This window comes from Oryza brachyantha, chromosome 4 (assembly GCF_000231095.2).
Source record: "Oryza brachyantha chromosome 4, ObraRS2, whole genome shotgun sequence".
Taxonomy (NCBI): Eukaryota; Viridiplantae; Streptophyta; class Magnoliopsida; order Poales; family Poaceae; genus Oryza; species Oryza brachyantha.
In genome coordinates this window covers 13537483-13562375 of record NC_023166.2, presented here as the reverse complement: position 1 = coordinate 13562375, position 24893 = coordinate 13537483, and the positions used below count along the sequence as shown (strand labels likewise).

The 24893-nt window shown below is 43.7% G+C and overlaps 4 protein-coding genes across 4 annotated transcripts; 3 read left to right on the top strand and 1 right to left on the bottom strand.

The window, feature by feature from the left end:
- The first annotated feature begins 1810 nt into the window (after nucleotides 1–1810).
- Nucleotides 1811–6345, top strand: LOC102720601 (la protein 1). The gene is made up of 10 exons (XM_006653499.3): nucleotides 1811–1966; nucleotides 2071–2149; nucleotides 2256–2408; nucleotides 2594–2736; nucleotides 3058–3206; nucleotides 3719–3799; nucleotides 3891–4203; nucleotides 4813–4960; nucleotides 5275–5353; nucleotides 5978–6345. The coding sequence occupies exons 1-10, from the start codon at nucleotides 1895–1897 to the stop codon at nucleotides 6087–6089; spliced, it is 1329 nt and encodes a 442-aa protein (XP_006653562.1). The 5' UTR covers nucleotides 1811–1894; the 3' UTR covers nucleotides 6090–6345.
- Nucleotides 6346–9139: 2794 nt separating this feature from the next.
- LOC102717517 (6,7-dimethyl-8-ribityllumazine synthase, chloroplastic) lies at nucleotides 9140–12634 on the top strand. Its single transcript, XM_006652410.3, has 8 exons — nucleotides 9140–9440; nucleotides 9545–9681; nucleotides 10026–10121; nucleotides 10866–10961; nucleotides 11468–11546; nucleotides 11688–11734; nucleotides 12164–12223; nucleotides 12297–12634. The coding sequence occupies exons 1-8, from the start codon at nucleotides 9314–9316 to the stop codon at nucleotides 12333–12335; spliced, it is 681 nt and encodes a 226-aa protein (XP_006652473.1). The 5' UTR covers nucleotides 9140–9313; the 3' UTR covers nucleotides 12336–12634.
- Nucleotides 12635–16778: 4144 nt separating this feature from the next.
- LOC102717239 (endoglucanase 12) lies at nucleotides 16779–20627 on the top strand. Its single transcript, XM_040523371.1, has 4 exons — nucleotides 16779–17240; nucleotides 18022–18329; nucleotides 18903–19673; nucleotides 19781–20627. Exons 1-4 carry the CDS (start codon nucleotides 16862–16864, stop codon nucleotides 20192–20194), a joined length of 1872 nt encoding a protein of 623 aa, XP_040379305.1. The 5' UTR covers nucleotides 16779–16861; the 3' UTR covers nucleotides 20195–20627.
- Nucleotides 20628–21209: 582 nt separating this feature from the next.
- Nucleotides 21210–21888, bottom strand: LOC121054200. The gene has a single exon (XM_040523225.1). It carries the CDS (start codon nucleotides 21879–21881, stop codon nucleotides 21210–21212), a length of 672 nt encoding a protein of 223 aa, XP_040379159.1. The 5' UTR covers nucleotides 21882–21888.
- Nucleotides 21889–24893: the final 3005 nt, after the last annotated feature.

Below are 24893 nucleotides of genomic sequence, written 5' to 3'. Positions count from 1 at the left end.
CGACATCCGGTTGTGACACTTCTCTCAATAATTTTTTCAATCTAAACACCACCTAAGGTAAAAGTAGAAAGTAAATAGTATCAATTCTATATATGATCTGAGTCGTTCGTTCCATAAGAATGATTATGTCCATTGGATTTGTCTCAAGTCTTTTGTATTGGTGCATTATAGGATAGATAATCTATCCATTTAATTCGTTTAATTGATTCTTTATATATATATATATATATATATATATACATTGTTAATTTAGCTCTAAAGGTCATCTAAACATTTGTAATCATATGCCAGGTTCTCGGACTTTACATTAAATTAGCACAATTGTATTTTTCTAGATGGTATTTACCACTAAATTAGTAGTATCGTGATTTTTAACAACTAACTAAGATAATTAAGTCGATAGATGAGCGCGATAACCGATTTTTTGAATTTTAAATTTTATTTATTAAATATTTTACAAATATAATTTTGCATTTCAAAAATTCACATAACTACCCACCTGCTGCCAACGTGGCAAATGGCCAGCCAGCCCGGAGGAATGGCGGACAGCGGCACGTCGAGCCATTTTGTATTTAGCCCCTTTCCGCCCTGAGGCTAAATGTAAAGTGCCCATACACGCCCCAGAAACTTTTACGATCGAATCGTGGTTTGATACATATGTATAGCATATGTTATTGCTTAATCAAATATATTCTCTTGGCTCATTGGTCACTGCAAATCTACACTAGAGGTCGAATCCTCATAGTAGTATATTTTTCTTTGATTTTTGCTTGGGCATTTTAGTGGCAAAAATAGAAAAAATTATGCTCCAATGGAGATTTGACCTATGCTCTTATATATAGAAGAGGGGAATGATGACCACTAAGCCAAAAGACTGCTTGCGATTAAACAAATACATATGTTATAAACATATGGATCAAAACGTGATTCAATAGTGAAAAGTTCCCGAGGCAGCATGGCTATTTTACATTTACCCCTTGCCGCCCTTACAGAGGGCGGAAAGAGGCTAAATGTAAAAATGCCCGACGTGCTGTTGCTGGCCGTCTCTCCTAGCCGGGTGGCCGTTTGCCACGTCAGCATTTCGCCCTCCTAGTGGGTGGCAGGAGGTTAGTTCTGTGAATTTTTGAAATGCAAATTGAATTTGTAAAATATTTAATAAATAAAATTCAAAATTAAAAAAATTCCGTGATAACCAATAAGGAGAATTTGTTGGGAGGATTGCGGCGACGCGCTACCGCGAGATGGGTGTAGAGATGGCAATGGGGACCCGAGACCCGATGGGTATTTACTCTATTAGGGTATGTGTACGAGCTAAATATGTTATCCGTGAGTAAGTAATTGGGCAAATACTTTCACCCGATGGGTACGCGGGTATGGAAATTTTCTTATGATCCCCATACCCGTTACCCATGGGTAATAAATACCCGCAAGTTTAAATGCATGTCATGACCTAATATCAAATTAGTCTAGCCTAATTAACCAAAACTATATGTATTTAAACCATCCATATATTTTTCACCATACTATATGAATATGTGATGTCCTAAGTATTTAGTGTCTATGCAATATACTATATGGAAACCGTGATATTTAGATTATTTTGAACTTTTGCGGGTATATGGGTGACCCGACGGGTAAAGTTTATCCAAGCGGGTATGTGTATGGATAAATTTTCTTACCCGTGACGGATATAGATATTTTAATGATATAAAATTTTACTAATAGATATGGATATATAATAGCAATACCCGATAAATATTTACCTATTCCCGATCAGGTATTTTCCCATTGCCATCTCCAGGGTCGTTCGACACCAGGCCCCCAACAAATAAAGGCCCGAGCCGCCGTATCGTTCTAAAACCCTAACATCTTCTCCCCGAAACTCGTTGGAGGCATGGCCGCCGCCGCCACCACCGCCACTGCCGCCGCCCTCGACGAGGCCAAGGCCAAGGATGTTCTCCGCCAGGTTTGCGATTCATACCCCGTTCCCAATCCTAGCCGTTCTGGCCCGTCAAATTTGGGGGTTTTTGGGGATCGATGTTGATTATCGTTCTCTGTTCTGCACCGCAGGTGGAGTTCTACTTCAGTGACAGCAACCTCCCGCGCGACACGTTCCTGCGGAAAACTGTCGAGGAGAGCGAGGATGGATGTAAGGATTCATCTCCTCTCCTTTTATTTGATCCTCTGCGTGATTCTGGCTCTGGGCATCGGGTGCTAAGTTTGGTGTTGTTTTTGGGTGGGTTGGGATTGAGCAGTGGTGAGCTTGGCCCTCATCTGCTCCTTCTCGCGGATGAAGAAGCACCTTGGCCTGGACGCGGACGTGAAGCAGGAGACCATGCCGGAGGAGACGGTGCTGGCCGTTGCCGAGGTGCTTCGGCGTTCCTCGGCCCTCCGCATCACCGAGGATGGTAAGCAAGTTGTTTTTCTCACAATCGTGTACCATTAGACAGTCGAAGTCAATGTATTTGGAAGCGAAAGAAGCTTAATTTCATTTTATTTAGATTGTTCAGAGTGAAATTAATAGTTCATTCTATATTGTAGAGTCAGCTTAAATTCCAATGACATGTTTTTGTCCTCTTTAACTCTTCATCAGGGAAGAAAGTCGGAAGAGCAATTGAGTTGTCAAAACTAGATGAGATCATGGAGCAAGTGGACTCCAGGACAATTGCTGCATCACCATTTCCATACAATGTAAAGCTCGAAGATGTTCAATCTTTCTTTGCTCAGTATGGCAAGGTATGTATGTCTACAGCATTGAGCAGCAAGAAAATATCACAAGTGGTCTTCAAAACTGCTAAGAGACACTAAACTGAAACACAACATCCCATAGCCATGAACTTGAGATTAGGTAGCTCATGCCTGAAAGGTTCCTTAACCCATAGCTATATTGGTTTGAGATGGAAATTCTCTATTAGATCCATGGCGTTATATATGTTAGTAATGGAGATGATAGCTTGGTGAATTCAGCAGTCCCATGACAACACATGGCATAAATGAATCTTGTAATGTAAATGTTGGTTATGACGCTATGCTGTATCTGAACTGTTTGCATCACAGGTGAACAGTGTGAGGCTACCTAGACATGTTACAGACAAAAGGCACTTTTGTGGCACTGCTTTAGTTGAGTTTTCGGAAGAAGAGGAAGCAAATGCTGCATTGAAGAATAGTCTTGTTTTTGCAGGGGCAGATCTAGAAATAAAACCAAAGTAAGCCAACCACGAGCTCAAGTTTGTTTTTTCATACATTAATATTGATTAGTTAGAGATGCACGTTTCCATGCTTTCAGCAATTCTTCATTTCATCCTTTTCATGTTCTGTTCTAGGGAAATTATTAGTTGATATTGCAACTTGCTTAACTACAATATATTCTTTTGTTTCTTTATATAATGTACTCCCTTCATGTTTTTTTATGTGACACCGTTGACTTTGGACCTACGTTTGACTGTTTGTTTTATTCAAAAGTTTTATTCAAATATGCAAAATTATAAGTCATACTTAAAGTTCCTACAATAATAAATTAAATTATAACAAAATAATTAATAATTATATAATTTTCTTGAACAAGACGAATGGTCAAACGTAAACATAAAAGTCAACGGTGTCAAATAAAAAAAATAGAGGGAGTATCTAATAAATATAACCTAATCCAGTTCCTCATTTCACAGTCGAATGCATTTTTAACTGATACCTTTCATTCAATGCTGAAAAAAAAATGAAGGAAAGAATTCGATACTGAAAGGGAGGCTAAGAAAGAAGCTTATGAGAAGTCACACCCTGGTAGGAATGGTCACGATGAAGGGTAAATATTTCTTTGTCAACAACTTTAGAAACGATTTTGCTTTTAATTTCCCTGAGTTGAAGATAACCGAGCCATAAAAAAATTGTTATAGATATCCAAAAGGTCTAATTGTGGCCTTCAAGCTTCAGAGAGTTCAAGTTGGTGATGGTATGATGGAAAATGGTGGCGACAAAGTGAGTGACACTGATGATGCCAGTAAATCAGGAACAGGGCACGAAGAGAAAATCCCTGAGAACAGTGATATCAAGGAAGAGGTGTCAGGTGATGTTGAGAAATCAAAAGAGGCAGCTTCTGGAGAAGTTGCTCAATCTGATAAAAAAGGAGAAAGTCCTTCAGAAAATGCTGATGATCCAATTTCAAGGGAGGATTTCAAAGAACAATTTGGCAAATTTGGCATAGTGCGGGTAATTTTTTTTTACAATTGGTGATGTTTTGTTTTTCATATTGGTTTTATTTCACCAGGAATAAACTTAGGTTGTCTGGTGTGCATTGCATAATTGTCCAGAAAAGATATATTACATAGTTTATTTGGCCCAACTGTTTGCTTATCATGAGACTATTATGATGGATAAACCTGAGCTTATTTTGTTATTATTTTATTAATGAGAATTTCTTGGCTTCAATATGGAGTCACAAAGTTATATGATTACAACATCATGCTATTTATGTTACATTTGTTCAGGCTATTTCTGTAGGAATCTGTAAATGTTATTTCGCTTGGTTTAATGTTGATCATATTATATACCTTTGTGCTATAATACCATGAATCTAGTCAAACATGTGGGGGCTACAATGAGATGATCCACTACTTTGAGTTATTGGTCTTGTTTGTAAGCACATATTTGTCTGGACGGAATGCAGGAGGGATATAATGCTTCATCTTGTAAAGACATGTTTTCATACTTTTTTTGCAATTCTGTATCTTTGCTTTCTAGTTTCTATAAGCAAACATTTTATCCGACAGCATCTGCTGACTCAAAACTCATTGCTTTATTGTTCCCTGCTTCTTGAAGTATGTGGACTTCAGCATAGGGGAAGATTCAGGATACATTCGATTTGAGGATTCCAAGGCGTCTGAAAAGGCCCGTGCATTTGCTGCTCTTGCAGATGAAGGTGGTTTGATTATGAAGGGCCATCTTGTTACTTTGGAACCCGTGTCTGGTAAAAACTACAGCTTCTTTCAGTTAATTGTTTTTGGTTAGCTTTTGTGGAACTGTGTAACTAAATCCACCACAAAATTGATGCTTATAGTATCCTCTGGACTCTGGTGATCTTGTATTACCTGTAGCGGATATAGCTGATATTCCTGTTTGGGATGTATTTAGATGTACTGATATCATGCAAAAATGAGTGTTAGGCAGAATATGTTTTTCTAATAATCTTTGAATAATTCTAATTGATGTTTGACTTTAAGAAAGCACTAATGATGCTATGTTTCATCACTATTTTGATGATCTACTGTTCCGTTCATTCAGGTCAAGCTGAGAAGGATTACTGGAATGCTATAAAGGGCGGTCAGGGAAAGTATAGAGACAATAGGAGTAGCAGAGGAAGGTATTACATGTTCCCCATGCCACCTTGGTGGCAATGTTCTCATATTCGTTCTTCCCAACCCTCTTCTTTCTTCTATAATGAATCTTAGAAGAAGGCTGAAACTTAAAAGATTGAAGTTAGGCCTTTGTTTGGAATTGAATCTTATGGCACACAAGAAGTGACTACACATTTCTTTGGAATTATATTATCATGGAACTGGCATTAACGTTGGTATCTGCTATTAGGATTGTCTCTTCTCCAGTTCCATAATTCTCCTTGTTTTGGACAAAGATGTGGTTAAACTTTTAAAACTTTGACTATTAATAACTTTTAAACACTAGGACAACATGTATAGACGACTCATAAAGTTAACTTTAATAAAAGTAAACATTTATTTATTGTATATATTAGTACAAAATCACAGTTAAAAGATAAATTTAAAAAGACCGAGTCGTTGTCAAAACAGCAAAACTCATCAAGTTGTAGGTAGCAACTCACTGACTGCAAAACTATGTGTCGTTTCAAATGTGTACTAAAAAAGGCTACTGGCATGCCATGCAATGCAAACTCATGTAGTTACATCTTCCCTGAATTGATAAGCTGTTGGCAGAAGATAATCTGGCTGCTTTGTGTGAACGTTTCTAGGGACTGGAAGAATAACAGGGGCGGAAAGAACTTCGGTGGGAAGCGGGGTCGCCACTCGGACGGACACGATAAGGCTTCTAACAAAGCTCGAAAAGTCGACGCTGCTGCTTAGAGGACTAGAGGCCTCGTTGTCCGATGCTACCTCAGCTAGGCAGCTCTAGTGAGTAACGGAAATGTATGCTCCGTTGCTTGCTTCCACAACTTTGGAAGCAAACTTATTGTGTTACTTTACGTTTGTTTCATGTCGTGAGCTAATCATGAGTGATGAAACGGAAAAATTTTGGTCGGACAGAACTTGAAATGGAACTCGTTACAATTATCTGATCCAGTAGGCAAAGAAAATCTAACGTGAGTCCGTATTGTTGATATTATGATGTGTATGGTTTGAACATCTAACGAGATGTTTATCAGAAGCTCAAAAACGTTCTGATTCTGATGCAATCGCTTTGTGAGTACGAACCGACTGGCCATCAGGGTATCTTGCTGCCGAGAGCTCCCATTCCTACAATTCTACAATCTGGTTGTATCTGAAATTTCTAATCGGATTTTCGGTGCATCTGATCATAATTCAAGAAATTTAGATTCAACTTTTGGTTTTTGAAATTCGTATGATAGCCATCGTGTTCCAACTTTTCAACCGGTTTTCGCAGCTCTTACCGGTTAGGATGGAAATGGTTTGGAACCTTTTTGGATTTTAGACCAGTTTTTGAAAACGAAAACTATCGGTCGGAATTTATCCGAAACTTTTATCTGAAACGGAAACAGATTTGGATTTTTTTTTCTCTTGAAAACAGATACGATAAGGGCACTATCCATCGGAATCGGTCGAAAACTTTTTGGAATTTTCCTCGCTTTTTGCGGGCCTATATGACATAAATTCACAATATCAGCCTAAATAGTCTAGCCCACTTCAGCAACTAAACCTTGAGTACTTGGTCAAAACATATATATAAACACTTTACTTGTAACATCTTATATGATATGCACTTTATTTTATAATATGATACGTGTAATATGCATTTTAATTAATAATAATTATAAACTATAGCCTTTATTTGGTATTGAGACAATCATTAACAAAGCAATATATGAACTTGATTATAATGATAAACAGTGGTATGGTTAGTTGCTAATGTTTGGAATTTTCGTTCAACTAATTTAGAACAAAAAATTGGAACTTCGGTTCGATGGCTTTTATAATAGGGTTAATTGCATCCGTGCCACTACAATTATGCCCGATTAGAAAAATGCTATTACAACTTCATGAATTGCATATATGCCATTAAAATTTGCCCAAAATCAGCTGGATGCCACTGTCTACGGTAGAATCGGCTTTGTACTTGGTTTGTGACTGTCAGATTTTTGTGTTGCCGAAAATACCCCTCAGCATTGTGACTGAGCAGCTCGGGTGTGCTAGGCCAAAAATCCCCTTTCCCGAGCTTGGAGGGTGCGGCGGCGGAGGAGCAAGCCAGGCGACGCGGCGGTGCTAGGGTCAACGACGACGTGCGGCCCAGTGCCAGCGGCAGCGGTGGTCGGGGCGGCAGTCCGGTCGGGGCGGCTGAAGAGGGCGCGGCCGACTCCCTCGCTGGTGGTAACCCTAGGTTGCGGAGCTGACCTAGGGTGCGTGGTGGCGCTAGGGTCGACTACAACGTGCGGTCCGGCGGCAACGGTCGGGGCGTCTGAAGAGGGCGCAGCGACGTCACGTCCATAGAGGGTGGTGGCCGGAAGGGGCGCGGTGACGTCGTGACTATAGAGGGCGGCGGCTGAAGAGGGCTTCGGGCGACGACCTATCTCGGTGGCGGCGGTGTCGGGTAAGTGTTGTGGCCGGCTGCGAAGATGGAGTCGTCGGGATGCTCCAGTGGAAAAAAATTGGAAAAACCCCCCAATTGTTCCTGGGCCTACATTTCGGGATGTTCCAGTGGGAGGAGTGCGAGGAAAGGAACCCCTCAATTGTGGTGCGCCTGTCGTAAGCCGGCGACGGTGCGGACATCGTATACTGAGAGAAACCCAGGGCGATGATGGCTTCAGTGCTGACGTGATGTAAGTACTCTTGCCACATTTGGATGTTTTGTAGAAGTTATCTTCCGTTTTTTGCAATCTTACGTTCGCACAAATGCAGCCCCCATCTTGCACTCCTATTTAAATACGCAAATTAAACCTAACGCATCAAACCAATTTATTCTAATTGGACACATAAAAATGCAGCTACAATACTACCATACCTCATATCCTCTGCCTCTGGATCCATGGTGGCACTGGGCACAGCCGCCACGCTCACATCACCTACCCCGCCGCCGCTCAAAGCACTCCTCCAAGCCTCACCGCCGCCACCAGACGTGGTGGTCGACGCGCCCTAGGTCAGCTCCACAACCTAGGGTTACCACCAGCGAGGGAGTCAACCGCCCCGACCGGACCGCCGCCTCGACCGGACTACCGCCTTGACCGCAACCGTTGCCGTCGACCCCAGCGCCACCACGCACCCTAGGTCAGCTCTGCAACCTAGGGTTACCACCAGCGAGGGAGTCGTCTGCGCCCTCTTCAGCCGCCCCGACCGGACCGCCGCCCCAACCGGACTGCCGCCCCGACCGCCGCTGCCGCCGGCGCTGGACCGCACGTCGTCGTCGACCCCAGCGCCACCGCGCCGCCTGGCTTGCTCCTCCGCCGCCGCACCCTCCAAGCTCGGGAAAGGGGATTTTTGGCCTAGCACACCCGAGCTGCTCAGTTAGCCATATGGTCAATGCTGAGGGGTATTTTCGGCAATACAAAAATCTGACAGTCACAAGCCAAGTACAAAGCCGATTTTACCGTAGACAGTGGCATCTAGCTGATTTTGGGCAAATTTTAATGGCATATATGTAATTCATGAAGTTGTAATGGTATTTTTCTAATCAGGCATAATTGTAGTGGCACGGATGCAATTAACCCTTTATAATACGATAAATTTCCGTTATATCCGCTTCAATTCGAATTTGACTTGTTTTTGTATTCGATAATATTCGATAGGTTCCGTTTTCATATGCGAGGTTTCTGAGTTTGATTCCAACTCAAAAAAACGTTTATCATCCATTTCCTAGCCGTTTTTCTCCCTATATTACCGGTAAGGTAAACTCCGGCGGTGGCGATACAACAACGGAACAACCCAAGTGCGCACGCGATTTGACCTAATTGCCCCTGCGCGGCGTGCGTCGTGCGGCGGCGCAGGCGCGTGGCCCACCTGCACTGTACCAACGCCGCGGCGTCATCCGCACCAAAGCGGAGCGAGCAGATCTTGCCCCCGACTTCCCGGGTCGTCTTCTCCACTGCAACCTCACCTACAGGCTACCGGCGGCGACGGCGATGGCGGCTTCCCCCGCGACGACGTCATCCGCGGCCGCGGCCGCGAGGCTCTCCTCGTCCTCTCTCTCGCGGCTACCCCACGCTCCTCTGCGCGCCGCGAGAGGCGCCGTCTCCTTCCCTCGCTCCTGTACGCGCCGGCCAGCTAATCTTCTCGCCCCCACGCACGCTGGCCCCATCGAACTCTGCTCGTCCTGATTTGTTCCCCCTTCTATGTTGTGTTACTTCCTGCAGCACGACCGGCCGCGCTGGTGGCAGGCGCTCGGACCTCGCGGATTAGCCCCGTCGTGGCCGTCGCCGCCGGCGGGGGCGGTGGGCACCAGCGGCTTATGGGTTCGTTGACCAACACCCAGGGGCTCAGGTTTGGAGTGGTGAGTGTTCTCCACCCCTCCATTGTTAACTTTGAGTTACGCGGCTCTGCCTGGACAGCAGACATTGCTCCTCCCCAGTTTGTAACTGCTTGCTGAGACGCCGTTTCCTTCATTCCGGTGTTGCTGAAGTTTGATTCTGCGTTTTTTGTGCGTCATTGTAAAGTTTCTTTTCCCGATGGGAACTCTTTTTATTCGTTTGCTTTGTGGATAAAGCTGTAACTTTAGGGTGTTTGGTCTCTCAAAATATGTTGCTTTACTGAAACACCGTTGCTTTCCTATTTCTCAACATCTTTCACGGTGATTTTCGTAATTTAACTTTGTGGCTGCTTATTATTGTGCGACAGGTTGTGGCACGGTTCAATGAGATTGTCACCAACTTGCTTCTGCAGGGAGCTCTAGAGACATTTGAGCGATATTCCGTCAAAAAGGAAAATATAACAGTATGCACCTTTCTTGTTCAGAGTAAATTTACATAAAAAAAAAATCTGTGGCATCAATTCACCATATCGTTGTTCCACTTGTTCGAGCATTTGTTAGGTATTAGGATTGAGCCTCATTGCTACCACCTCTATGATAACTGTCATGCCTGCATACAAAATTGTTTTGTTACCCTCGTTTTTTGTGTTGAGGTAAAAGATGCTTTTGTCATGAAGTATTGCCCGATAATCCATCACCATGTATAGCCCTCTTGTTGGATGACTTATCTACTTTGTTGGGTTAATATGTTTCATGTGCAGCCAGCCACCTGTTCGTTTCTCATCTCATTATGCATGAGTAATATTCTGAAGTAAAAATGTAATGCAGTTTCTAGGCCCGTTAGTTATTTTCCTGTGTTCCATGCTTGACAATTTATGGACTTTACATATTGTCTAATACATGACTAATAAAATGCATCTCCTGGATTTGTGATTGTAAATAGCATTTTAATGTATGTGATGAACTTCATACACATAACATGAAGGTAGAGGTTCACTAATACTAGTGTGGTGTACATTTGAGCAGTAAAGCTTCTTTATGCAAATTACAGATCTGATATATAAAGTGATCTACACAATATATTAAATCGGACTTTATCCATGGCTAGTAATAGCCTTAGTTCTGATTATATAGTTGTTTAAGTTTCTGATAAGTTTTTAAAACTCCTGGTGGACATTAATTCACACTAATTCAGATTATTTTTTTAGGTTGTAAGTGTTCCTGGAAGCTTTGAAATTCCTGTTGCAGCACAAAAGCTTGGAAAGTCTGGAAAATTTGATGCAATTTTGTGCATTGGAGCTGTGGTAAGCTGCCTTTCTTTTTTCGGTTTTACCTCTATATTAGATGCTTGTTTTTTTTTATCAGGCTGTCATTTTGCTTGTAATTCATATTACCATACAGCATGCTTCCAAGATAGTGTTTAGGTTATTTTCTAGACATATCAAAATCACATATTTTCTTATACAATTCAGACACTATTCATCCTGGTGAAGTGTGACAAATTAGGAGTTCTGAAATGTTTATGAAACCCATATTTTACAGAGGGCACTTTAACAATGCCTTGTTAGCACGATCACTTTTCTACCAATCAATCACATGTCTAATTTACAATGGGCAAATCCAATAAGGAGCTTCATAGCTAACATTAGCTAGTAATGCTAGGTTACAAAGTATTTCCCCAGAACCCCACTGCTCTTGGCATGATAATGCCTACTTGTATCTATTCATTGCAAGCCCTTAGGCCTTACTTATCTGTATCCAGTAGTTGATGCGATTTGATTACAGAAGTTTCACTTATACCAATTTCCAGATCAGAGGTGACACAACCCACTATGATGCTGTAGCAAACTCTGCTGCATCAGGTGTACTGTCTGCTGGATTGTCCGCTGGTATGTTCCTTCCACCTCTTAGCCTCCATCGTATAATGCCTGTAGGAACCTATTTCTTTTTTCTTTTCTTTTTGCTTCAACTCAGGTAATTCTCAGTCGAACTCTTAACAGATTATTTACTGTTTCTTAATTGTTGCACAGAGATCCCATGCATATTTGGTGTTCTGACCTGTGATGATATGGACCAGGTAATTCATTATCTTACCAAATCTTCCATTATTCCATACTGTATTTAGTACTAATGGTTCCTTAGGTTAAAGTAATTATTCTGTACTTCAAACAATAGCAATTAGGCAAAACATTTTGGGAGTCTGTACCTCAAATGCTGCTTTTCATGTTCCCAATCCCTATGCTAACTCTAATGGAAGATGCATCACCAATTCAGTGTGCTATCATGTGAAATTGTTGCCTTGAACATTTATTAAAGTGGACCTGAATTGATCCAGTGTGGATGGACTAATGATGCAAGAATATCATACATGCTTTCTGATGAAATTGTCACATACTGTACAGATCTTTGTTTGATTATCCGACCACCCTGAGAAGTCATCAACTCTTTTATCTCATTAATGGAAGTTTCTCTAATAACAAAATAAATGCCACTTCAAACCTTACAGGCTCTAAACCGTGCTGGTGGCAAGGCTGGAAACAAGGGTGCTGAAGCCGCCCTAACCGCAGTGAGTACCATTTCTTGACATGTCAGATAAAACCTGGATTCATGCTCACCGTGACAATCTGAATTGTCTGTAGATCGAGATGGCCTCGCTGTTTCAGCATCACTTAGCCTGACCGTCAGGGCTATTGATTTCGTCGGGACGGCAAGCTCTTCTCCTATCCGGTGCTATGCTACCAAAATTTTGGTTAATAGAGATTTTCGCTGTAGGCTAGCGTATGAGCTGTTGTCCCAAGGTGGTCGTTCGGGATTCTGGTTGTTTTGTTTGCCACTGTTTTTTTGTTGTTGATTATTTGCAAGACTGAAGAGGTCCCTAGCCGGCTAAAGTTGTTAAAACTGCTGTATCCGGAAACATGAGACCGTGAATAAGTATGCTTTGCTTTGGCCATGAATAAAGGAATAACATTACTGCTCTTGTGGATAACTCTGAAATGCTACCAGCCTACCAGGGTGACGCGTGAATCTTCTTTTATTCTCCCATTGCTGGCTTGTGAGTGAGTGTGTGACTGGAGCATTGGTCGAAGTCGAACGCTACAGAATAAAAGGGGTGGATAACAAATTAGCAATGACATCAAGAAAGCACCTGGTCTAGTGGTCTATTACTCAGTTAGCTTGCCTATCTATCTACTACTATATATACTGGTATATAGTTGAACGAAAGCTCAATATGCATAGAGCCACATCATCTAGGATAATATCTTTGGATTCATCTCATGCTTTGCATGCATAGGGCCACGTCATCTATAATAATAGCCTTTGGATTAATCTAATACTTTGATGCCAACCATCCATATGTCATCTGCATTAATGATCCACTTAGTGCACTAAATCTAATAATTAATTAGCACAAATACTGTCAAATTTGGATAAAAGTTACCATCTCATGCAGTGAATTCAATTTTATATGCATATGTAGTGGAAAATGTATCTGCATACATACAAAGCATATATATTTTTGTCCTTAACAATATCTATACTTGATAAACATTAATCAACGTTCTAATAATGGAAGCAAGCAATTTGCCTATATTGCATTCATACATTTTCCCGCGGCAACATGCGGATATCAATCTGGTGTCAATGTATAGAAAAAACAACTCTACTACTATGAAATGCGAGTCTTAGACAGTAGCAGCTATAATCCTCGTATGCAGATCGGACAGGCCAGATCAACCATCACACATTCACACTGTTCATAGCACCGTAGAGCAAAGTACTGTAAAGCGTTGTGCTGTTTATGATGGTAGTGTAGCATCAGATCTGCACCGCTCATATCACAAATGGACGATAGAAATCGTGTGTTGTCTTTTAACGTGCAGTCACAGTAGTGTCTGCATTTGATCTGAATCCACCCGTATGGTAGTGCGTAGCTCCACTTTTCCTAAAGAAAACTATCTGACTATGTGACGAAGCCAGAAAAACTCAGTCCATACCATGAAAAACCGGGAGGCAGAAAAAATAACAACCTGATTGTACTCGGATTACATGTGATCTCACTTCTATCTTTTTTCCCCCCAAAATACTACAACAAATATACACTATTTTCATGTGCAAACGTTCACTAATCTCATCCGTTAGATGTGATATGGACAGTCCTCTTTATTCTTCGAAGATCAAAATGAGGTCATAAAACAAGCCCGTGTAAGCACTATGGACGTTTTAGACAAACCAATGGGCACTGACAACAATACGGTCTCTAGCACCAGTTGATATGGACACCGTCACGCCCCTTTTGATCTGCTACTTACTCTGCTGCTACTTTCTCTCGGTCGATCATACAAGCTGGTACTGTCGGTGACGAATAATTTTCTCTCACATAACATATGCTTTGCCGTTCTTGCCGATTTTGTCGGTGTCTGAATTTCCTAATGGCCACAGGCTTGGGCTAACAACTCGATGACAATAGTTTTTCTTAGCCCCTGGCCAGTGGGACGTCCCCTTCTCTTGCTTCTTCCACAGCTCCAATCAATTCGATTTGTGTATTCACACATACCAACGCCATCACTCACTAAGTCCTGATTGATCGAGGATTCTTACACATTTGTTACACTTCAGAATTAAACCTTCCCTCTCCTTTCAAAAAAAGGAATTAAACTTCTTTGAATATGCAGGCTGCTTCTGAATTTTGTCAGCACGCCAGCCATACAACCGGACGCGCAGTCTTATCCTTTAATAATATAGCCAACAAGCTGGTTATAAGACTTCTTATAGTCAGCTCTTAGTCCACCCATATACTAGTTAGCTCTTCATCATTGATACAGGACCTACGTGTCACTCTCACGTAATTTTTTGGTTCTTATGCCTGAGCTAGCTACAAGCTTACAACCTGTTTACACTCTCTTTCATCTCCTCTCTCCTTCATATAAGCATTTAGTCACCTTATAGTCTGTTATTATACTTGCTCTATATTCTCCCGGCGCTTCAAATTAAGGTATAAAATATATTCAAGCTGACTGAGGGTCACAAAAGATCTCTCAATTTCAGAACGTACTTGCAAAATTGTTTCCGGTGAAAGGTCACTGTACATGCATGAGGCGTTGCTTCGGTGACAGAAAGATGGCTAGCCAATTACAACACGGAATGGAGGATACGCACATCTACTAGTCTACTAATCATAAAGGTTTCAACGATGCCTATATAATTGGTGCCAACCTCTTGCCAGGCTTGAACTTGCACACACCAGGAATAAAAAAGTCCAGAGGGAGTAGTAGTAGGAAGAAACCAACGCAAAACTCGCACTCCATGTGTTCCTCCCATCTTTTGACTCCAGCGATCGACCGACACCGGCGACACACATCGGGCATGGTTGTTGAGCTTGCAAACTGCTGTAAACTTAACCTGGCCATGAGCTAGAGACTCCCCTAAATTGTTAACTCGTCAGAGAAAACTCTTCTTCACTGGGCTTCTGTGTTGCCTTTCCACTTTCCATCAGAAATTCATGTTCAGAGTTCAGACATCAGACTGAAAATGCAGCACAGGCAGGCAAGAGGAAACTAGTCCTTTTTTCTGTTGTTGATTTTGTTTGCTCACTGATCAAACTCCAAGTCCTGACAGTATCCTATTTACAGATGTACTATCCAAGAGAAGTGCTAACATAGTTTAGTTTACTTTAGTTTAGTTTAGTTAGTTTCACCAGCTGTGGGAGGTGATACTGAAGCCATTAACAATATTCAGTCCATCACAGACAGACAGAACAGATTGTTCTGCAGTCCACATGTCACACACACCAGCACGCATGACAAACGCTAGTTAAAAAATGATCGCCATTGGAAAGCAGCGGCTGGGACTGGGAGCTTCCAGGCAATAAAACGGGATTGTTCTTTTGTTCTTTTGCAGCATGGCTGCCAAAATAGTGTACCCCACCACCACCGTTCTCATGCTGCATGGAACAGAATATGCCTTTACCAAACACACACATGGAAAGCAATGGTTTTTTCCTCTCCGTTTTCCCCCTACGTTCTGATGCTCACTTGTATTAGAGCTGTCAGGGAGTCAAGTAAACCATCGCTGTACCCGGCAGCTAGCTGGCCTGGTCTGAAATAACTCCCCAGGAACGTCAAAGCAAGAAACCTTTCTTATACTTTCTAGCTAGCTATTAGCTTTAAAATCAACACATTACTGAGAGTCGATTTATATAATAATTGGTTATATATTTGTATGGGTATAAGTACATAGGCTGCGTTCGTTTGGAGGGGAGGTGGGTTAGTTATCCGGCATGGAAAACGTACTAATAAATTAGTACATAATTAATTAATTATTAATTATTTAAAAATATAAAATAGATTAATATGATTTTTTAAAAAACAACTTTCCTATAGAAAATTTTTGTAAAATATATACTGTTTAGCAGTTCAGGAAGCGTGCGCGGAAAAAGAGAGAAGTTAAGATATCTAATGGGGTGGCCGAACACGGCCATAGTCCACATCTTTCTTATATTTTCTTCGAGATCATATTACAAGTCGCTATAAATCTGTAGATCAATTTTGTGTTCTTATTTTATCTTTTCATTATACAAGCACAAATGTGAGTTTTATTTTATCTTTTCTTTATATAAGCACAAGTTGTTAATTCTTTTAGGCCGCTTATCACTCACTCTCTCGCAATCCAGAAGTCATCACTCATCAGTCTGTCTGTACCGGACGGATCCCAATGGCGCCTCCAACGATGGGGTAACGGCACACAGCGTGCGTGAGCACGCCATGATCAGTAGGAGAACAGAAAAAAAAAATGCATCCGACGGAGTACATAAATCGTGCATGTTTTGCTCACATTTCAGCACCAGTTATCAAAACTTGCGTTTGGTTGTCCGTCTAACTTCAAAATTTGCAAACTTTTTCGACATCCCCCACAGGTAAAAATTCAGGCAGGCTCACTACGGACTGAAGTACTAGTACAGTTCGGGCCTGAACCAGACCGGGTTCACCGGCACAGTGTCGCACGCGCGGGCGGGCCGGTCGCGCCACCCAAGTCAACCACGGCCCCCCGCTCCCTCCCCTCCCCCCTTCAAAACGCCCCCACCCGCGGCCACCGCACCTCGTCTCCCACCCGGCTCCCGCGAACACGCCACCGCCCAAGAATAGCACGCCCGCGTTTCATGCGCTGATCAACCGGGAGCAGCTAGCCGCAGCGGGCGCGTGCAGCCATGTACTCGGCGAACCACTGGGGCGGGTCGTTCGAGATCGCCGCGGACGGCGCGGCGGAGGACGACCACAGCCGCAACATGGACCTCGACCGGGGCGCGCTGTCGGCGCGGCAGCACCAGCTGGACGAGACGCAGCAGAGCTGGCTGCTCGGCCCGCCGGAGGCCAAGAAGAAGGACAAGTACGTCGACCTCGGCTGCGTCGTCGTCAAGCGCAAGCTGCTCTGGTGGATCCTCTGGGTCCTCCTCGCCGCCTTCATCCTCATCGGCCTCCCCGTCATCATCGCCAAGTCCATCCCCAAGAAGAAGCCCCACGCGCCGCCCCCCGACCAGTACACCGACGCCCTCCACAAGGCGCTTCTCTTCTTCAACGCCCAGAAATGTGAGTTTTTTCACACACGAACCTCTCGATCTCGCAGTAAAAAGAAATTACAGCCTCCCTGCAATTTCTCCTGAAAACCTCTAGCAAAAGCAGCGATCTTTGGCTTTGATAGATACTAGAGATCTCAGCGTATTTGCCATTTGTGTTAGAGCTCCAGAAATCTGCGGAGAGATTTGCTCAAATGCGTACCAATATGTTACCTTATTTTTCTTCTCTCTTTGTTAAGGTTTGATCCGTGATCTTTTAGTGCATAATTTTGTCGATCGGCAGCAGAGGATCGAGCAAGTACAAACCCACCCACGAGTAACTACTAACTCTAGTAGTAGCGCAATCAGTTGAGCTGTTTGCAACTGCAACCCCACAAATGGAATGTTCTGTACTGTTCATAGTCACTACAGCTTTGCAGAAAGTGACAGACTGATGTGGAGAAATCTCCCAAAACTCCAGCTATCCAGCTGCGCTTTGGGCTTGGAGTCTTTGGCATGCACGCACGTTCACTCACATGTAGGACAGCCAATTGATCCGTTATTTAACGCGTCGCGAAGTGTACCTGTAGATCTCGCCAAATGATCCGTTTCTGGATCTTAACAGATACTCTGCACTTGTGGATCTTGATCTTATACTACTATGTACTGTGCAAATCACTTGCACTACACATTAGTACATTATTAACCAAGATCTTCTGATTTCCGTGCTCAAAATTCAGTTTTGGAACGCGCACTGATGAATGCAGCTACTCTTTTCTGACGAACACTTTGGCCATCTCTCTCTGCTCTGACAGCCGGCCGGCTCCCGAAGAACAACGGCATCAAATGGCGCGGCAACTCCGGCCTGTCGGACGGCTCCGACCTGACGGACGTCAAGGGCGGGCTCGTCGGCGGCTACTACGACGCCGGCGACAACATCAAGTTCCACTTTCCCTTGGCCTTCTCCATGACAATGCTCAGCTGGTCAGTGATCGAGTACAGCGCCAAGTACAAGGCGGTAGGGGAGTATGACCATGTGAGGGAGCTCATCAAGTGGGGCACCGACTACCTGCTTCTCACCTTCAACTCCTCTGCTTCCACCATTGACAAAGTCTACAGTCAGGTACTTGCTCAAAAATCCCAAAATCTGATAATTTAGTAGAAATCTTTCAGTTTTTTTTCCAGAAGAGAATGTGATCTGTGAAAATTTAGTGCATCGTTACTCTCTTGGTTCTTTGCCACTGTAATCATAATATCATATACAGGGAAACTGTAGAATTTCTAAGTGCAAAGCAGTAAACTGTTTCATACGTTAGTAGGCTGTTTCGTCGTAGTGAGCAACTGGCCAGTTTTGTCCATTACACGCCGAACAATCTATTCCATCAGTAATTGATTGGCACAACTAACAACCTTTTGACTCTTATCACATGGGCTCCAATAGAATATGGTTCAGCGCCCGATCATTTGCATGTGCCTTAGTGTCTAATTGAAACTTATGAGTGGTCGATCTGTCTCCGAACTAGGATCTTTCACATCTTGGCAAACAATCGGTCAATCCAAGCTGTCATGGTAAAACTTCACATTTTCTCACACTGGCCGGGTTGATCCACAAGCAAAATTACCATGTGACAGTTACAGTAGTAATGTAGCACTACCAGAATTCAGTACCAACTAGCAATGGTATGATCTCCTGCAGGTGGGTATAGCCAAGGTCAATAGCACCCAGCCGGACGACCACTACTGCTGGAACCGGCCGGAGGACATGGCGTACCCGCGCCCCGTCCAGACGGCCAGCTCGGCGCCGGACCTCGGCGGCGAGATGGCGGCGGCGCTGGCGGCGGCCTCCATCGTGTTCCGGGACAACCCCGCCTACTCCAAGAAGCTCGTCAACGGCGCGGCCGCGGTGTACAAGTTCGCACGCAGCAGCGGCCGCCGCACGCCGTACTCGCGCGGCAACCAGTTCATCGAGTACTACTACAACTCCACCAGCTACTGGGACGAGTACATGTGGAGCGCCGCGTGGATGTACTACGCGACGGGGAACAACACTTACATCACCTTCGCCACCGACCCGCGGCTGCCCAAGAACGCCAAGGCGTTCTACAGCATCCTCGACTTCTCCGTGTTCAGCTGGGACAACAAGCTCCCCGGCGCCGAGCTGCTGCTGTCGCGGCTGCGCATGTTCCTCAACCCCGGGTACCCCTACGAGGAGTCGCTCATCGGCTACCACAACACCACCAGCATCAACATGTGCATGTACTTCCCGCGCTTCGGGGCGTTCAACTTCAGCAAGGGCGGGCTCGCGCTCTTCAACCACGGCAAGGGCCAGCCGCTGCAGTACGTCGTCGCCAACTCCTTCCTCGCCGCGCTCTACGCGGACTACATGGAGTCCATCAGTGTCCCTGGCTGGTACTGCGGTCCCAACTTCATGACCGTCGACGACCTCCGCGCCTTCGCCAGGTCTCAGGTACGCGATCGGCGACGAGGAACTGCTCTCACAATGCATGCATGCATGCATCAATTGGGAAGTTTCTGACGACGGCGATGGCCTTTTTCTGTCTCTGTCGTGAGCAGGTGAATTACATCCTCGGAGATAACCCCAAGAAGATGAGCTACGTGGTGGGTTACGGCAAGAAGTACCCGCGGCGCCTGCACCACCGTGGGGCGTCGACGCCGCACAACGGCGTCAAGTACTCGTGCACCGGCGGGTACAAGTGGCGCGACTCCAAGGGGGCAGACCCGAACCTGCTCGTCGGCGCCATGGTCGGCGGGCCGGACAAGAACGACCAGTTCAAGGACGCGCGCCTCACGTACGCGCAGAACGAGCCGACGATGGTGGGCAACGCCGGCCTCGTGGCCGCCCTCATCGCGCTCACAGACAGCGGCCGTGGCACGGGCGTCGGCGCCGTCGACAAGAACACCATGTTCTCCGCCGTGCCGCCCATGTTCCCGGCCACGCCGCCGCCGCCGTCCAAGTGGAAGCCGTGAGAGATTCACCGTGCCTAGTGCCCTAGCGGTGGTGGTGGTGGTGGCTGATGCCAAGATGTTTGATTAAATCAACAAGGAGGTTCCGGTTTTTTTTGGTGATCACGCAATTCTTTTGTATTATACACGTTAACTTTGGCAACCGATACTGTGGATGATGGCATGCTTTATGCATGTCCTGTAGATGAAAGATGTTTTCTTCATAAATTATGATCACAATGGATGAATCAACATATGGGATTACAATTAGGCTGCAAATAAGTCGTGTTAATTTGGGTAAGATAGGCAAAAAAAATAGCATGCAAATTAAAAAAAAGAGAGATTTTAAAATCGTGTGATTTGTAGGTGGACTTTACAGCCGGATAGTCGTTTGCCCGCTTCAGAGTTATGCACATTCCATCGTTCTCGCTTCTAGCTAGAAAGCAGCAGTTGTCGATGCCATATCTCTCCAGCATCAGTGATGACAGGTCGGCGTGTCGCTCTTGGTTCTATTTGTAAATAAGGAATAAGGATTTGGTGTGTTCGGTTTCTTTAATGATTCCGACTGTGATTGTGCAAAGCAATTTTACAGTCCAATAAAAGGTAACAAAAAGTATCTCGAGGTACCGGTACCTCACGGTATCAAATCGTTTATGATCGTTGGATCTAATAGCGCACATCCTACTCAGCTAGATCCAATGGTGAGAAATGATTTGATACCTCAAGGTATCCGGTACCTCGAGGTATTTTTTGTTGGACTAGAGTAAATCTCCCTATTGCTAAAATAGATCCACATTTTTTTTTTCTTTCACAAGGAAGAAAAGACTATGGATCAGCGGGCAGAAGCCACAATGCTCTTCTTGCCGCTGGGACTTCCATGAATTCTACCCCTCCATTTTTCACGTTGGATATCTTCAAACATGCCTCATCCCCATGATAAAGCATGTAGACGCAATCCGCTTCTAGGCCATGCTCGTCGGCTGAACACGATGCGCCAAAATAGCAAGAAGCCAGCAGGAAAGCACGGCCACCAAGGTCATCAGCTCTGCGCCACTGCTGCGCAGAGAAATCCATCTTGTGGACTTGGGTCTCGCAGTCGATCATGTCGCAGCCAATGCCATACACCAGGCTGCCATGTAAAGATCGTCCTCAGATTCCACCAAGAAACCTTCGCCCTGGTCGGAGCCTCGAACTCTCCAGCGAGCTTGAGGGAGCCGAACACTGGCATCGGAGAGAACTCAAGCACACCAATGTCAACAAAATTTTCACTGTTAAAGTAGAATTTGCCCCGGCAGGCGGCGATCGGGCATATCGGCACCTTCTCATGCAGATCATTGGCTGGGTCGATGAGCTGCGTTCCAATGTCGTACTCGTGCCTTGCCCACTCCTTGCCGCCGATGCAACATTGCCAGATGACAGTGGTGTCGGGCGCAACAAGAAGCACGCTGCAGCCAGGAAGTGTAGGCTTGCACGAGAGCACGCAGGCGCATGTTCTACGCAAGTCCTCAGTTAAATGAGGCAGCTGAATCTTCTCGTCACGATTCCGAGGATTGAACAGAAAGGTGGACATCGAAGCGGTATCGTGAACTAGGATCCATCCGTGCGGCGTGACCCAGAATTTGCTGCTGTTCGTCATGCCATCTAAATCGCAGCCGATGTCCTGTCCGTTGAAGATATTGAACAGCGTCGTCTTTACTGCGAGCGGATCCATGCCAAGAATCGCGCTCTAACCTGTAATCAACCAACCAAGGAAGTTCGCTCTAGTTGGATACGACAGATCGATCTCGACGAAGAAAAACCCTCGGTGGAAATCTCTTATATAGCCGAATTTGTTGCTGAATCGGAATCAAACAGCCGTCCAGGGTCGAATCGCATTCTGAGGCCGCGTTCGTAAGATGATGGGATAAGTTAAGATTAGTACATGATTAATTAATTATTAATTATTAAAAAAATATAAAAATGTATTAATATATATTTTTAAATAACTTTTCTATAATATTTTTAAAAAATATATCATTTAGCCACTTCGAAAGCGTGCGCGTGAAAAACAAGAGGAGCACGAACACGGACAGACTCGTCTCCAGAGACCAAATCGGCTTCCGGCGACCAGAAATCAGAAACTCATCAGAACATGCCGAAATCAAATGAGTGGTTGTTTGGATCTAGAGATTTTTTTAGTCTCTTGTCATATCGGATTTTTGGATGTTAATTAGGAGTATTAAATATAGATTGATAACAAAACTAATTGTATAAATAAATGATATTTTAGTAGACAAATATTTTAAGCCTAATTAAGCCATGATTAGCAAATGTTTACTGTAGCATCACATTCGCTAATCATGAACTAATTAGGCTCAATAGATTCGTCTCGCAAAACAGTCCAAAGTGTGAGATGAGTTTTATTAATAATCAATATTTAATACTTATAATTAGTGTCCAAACATTCGAGATGATCCAAACAAGGTCGGAATAACCGATCCATGATCCATGTAACGACCAGCAACTGATACCGCCCCCTCTGGTCTCCGTAGATGATACGTGCTCTCCGTCCTTGCTTTGGGCTTGTTTGGGAGGGGACGGATCGGGAAAAGCAAAGCCCACGTTTGTTACGGCCCAAAACTAATTGAGATACCAAAAGCGGCACAAAGGCAATTCACGGCTCCTTCAGCACACAAAAGTTCTATACGATTTTCACATAAAAGAAGTTTAATTTCTTCAATACTTATCGTAAATTTCCTACAGATCGATTAGATCTCGTATCGTCTGCTTACTGGTACAACATTAAGCTAAGACAAGACTGTTTTTTATTACTAGTTTCAATAATAACACATGTGGTTTAAAATAAAAAACTTAATTTAGAGTTGATTTTATGTTTTTTTCATCATATTTTATTTTAGTATATTTGTTTTTAAATCATTAAGTACATATATAAATGTTTTACTAATATATTATTTCTTTCACAAAAATTGTTGTTGGTCACACAAAAAACGTGGTATTTGTTGTAGAACCTCAAAACAATGAGGCTTTGCTGCTTGCCTTATCCAAATTGGGCAATCGATGGTTACAGGGAGTTGAACCAAATCCCCACCAGTCGGTGAGACCAGGTGCTGCTTGCCTGGCTCTCTCTTCTCCTTACAGGATCGCAATCTGCCGACCCTATAAATATTCTATTCGAGGCAATAGTACGATACGAGAGTAGAAATATGAGACGTTTCCTCGGAAAAAAACCAAAGAAAGAAAGAAATCGGAGACGTTCACGAAGTCACGATGGCCAACAAAAATTGCCCAGCCCGTGTGTAGTTTCTATGGGCCTTCACCTCCTCCAGTTAAGGTGGGTCGCGGCTCGTCGCAACTTTTGAATAGCCTTTATCCGCTGATTGGGCCGGACGGCTGGAAGATCACTGGTCCCGTGGTCTTTTAACGTCACTTAAGGTATGTTTGGATTAAGGTACTTTTAGTAGTGCTGGATTTTTTTTTTCTAAAAGTCTCTTTTCAAGGGCTATAAAATTTGTAAGAACTATAAAAAAGTCTCTCTTGTTTAGGATAAAAGGGACTTTTTGTAGTCCCAGGGATTTTTTTTATCCAAATAGGGTCTTATTTTTTCCTTAGAAAAAGTTCACGCGGAGACTGATGTCTCTTAACCTCAAAAACAAAAATACATATCCTCTAAACTCATATAAACTGTTTAAAAAAATGCCTCGACAATATTGATATATCTTTTACCTGTTTTTACTTACGTGACGTATACGAGCACTCCTCGCATACCATCTCTCCACAGGGCAGCGGCTCGCTAGACAGCATTCAACGTCACGTGTGACGCCGGTGTGAGCGCGCGGGTGAGCAGCGTGCGGCTGCCGGCTAGGCTGATACGAATCAAACAGTCCGGGCTCCATCCCACCATCCCTGTGTGCTGCTGTACACATCGCTTACGGCATCCCGAAAGCTGGCCTTCTCCCTCCACCGTTTTACTCCAGTCGCCGGTCACGGTCGATCGCCACCGCTCGGTCGTGTCCTGTCGCATCCGCAGCGAGGACGCTCACGTGTGGGAGAACTGACAAAGGAGAGATTCCGGGGGTGATCGTTTTCTTTTTTACTGCATATTTAAAATATAATTTACAAATAAAAATTTTATATATGTATTTTTAACTATGGAAAAATAAATTTGACGAAAAACTCTAAAATCAGGCTGTTTAAAATTTAAATTTTTACTTATAAATATGACCAAAAGATGCCGTTCAACTTCTCCCGGTTGCCGGTTGCTGTTATAATAAACCAACAGGCGCCAATAAATTAAGTCACGTTCTAGAGACATGCCGTCAAAGCCGTCAACCATCAATGGGTTACGCGGTGTCGAGTAGTATGATGCAGCTGTTGTCATCTGGGGCTCTGGGCACAGGGAGAAAGCTAAACAAAACGTTGCAATCGAACACAGTATGCCCATGCGGCCCAGCAACGTATCTGGACGTTCAAGCGAACTTGTCACGTCTGTCCTTTTTTACCTATATTTTTTATATATAATTTATAAATAATTTTTTTATATATGTATTCTTCCCTATCTAAAGATGAGAGCTAAAAAAGTAAACTTTAATGAAAAATCTTAAAATCAAACTCTAAATTTAGAGTTAAAAATTTAAAATTTTGCTTATAAACATAATTAAGATGAATTAAGTCACGTTCTAGAGACATACTGTCAAAGCCGTCAACCATCAACGTGTTACGCGGT

Bases quoted from the DNA above. Each gene is read 5' to 3' on its own strand.
- LOC102720601 (XM_006653499.3), top strand. From the start codon at position 1,895: ATGGCCGCCGCCGCCACCACCGCCACTGCCGCCGCCCTCGACGAGGCC. The intron at 2,150-2,255 runs GTAAGGATTCAT...GGGATTGAGCAG, and splicing joins CGAGGAGAGCGAGGATGGAT to TGGTGAGCTTGGCCCTCATC. The intron at 3,207-3,718 runs GTAAGCCAACCA...AAAAAAATGAAG, and splicing joins GATCTAGAAATAAAACCAAA to GAAAGAATTCGATACTGAAA.
- LOC102717239 (XM_040523371.1), top strand. From the start codon at position 16,862: ATGTACTCGGCGAACCACTGGGGCGGGTCGTTCGAGATCGCCGCGGAC. The intron at 17,241-18,021 runs GTGAGTTTTTTC...CTGCTCTGACAG, and splicing joins CTTCTTCAACGCCCAGAAAT to CCGGCCGGCTCCCGAAGAAC. The intron at 19,674-19,780 runs GTACGCGATCGG...TGTCGTGAGCAG, and splicing joins GCGCCTTCGCCAGGTCTCAG to GTGAATTACATCCTCGGAGA.
- LOC121054200 (XM_040523225.1), bottom strand. From the start codon at position 21,881: ATGGATCCGCTCGCAGTAAAGACGACGCTGTTCAATATCTTCAACGGA.
- LOC102717517 (XM_006652410.3), top strand. From the start codon at position 9,314: ATGGCGGCTTCCCCCGCGACGACGTCATCCGCGGCCGCGGCCGCGAGG. The intron at 9,441-9,544 runs GTACGCGCCGGC...TACTTCCTGCAG, and splicing joins CGTCTCCTTCCCTCGCTCCT to CACGACCGGCCGCGCTGGTG. The intron at 9,682-10,025 runs GTGAGTGTTCTC...ATTGTGCGACAG, and splicing joins AGGGGCTCAGGTTTGGAGTG to GTTGTGGCACGGTTCAATGA.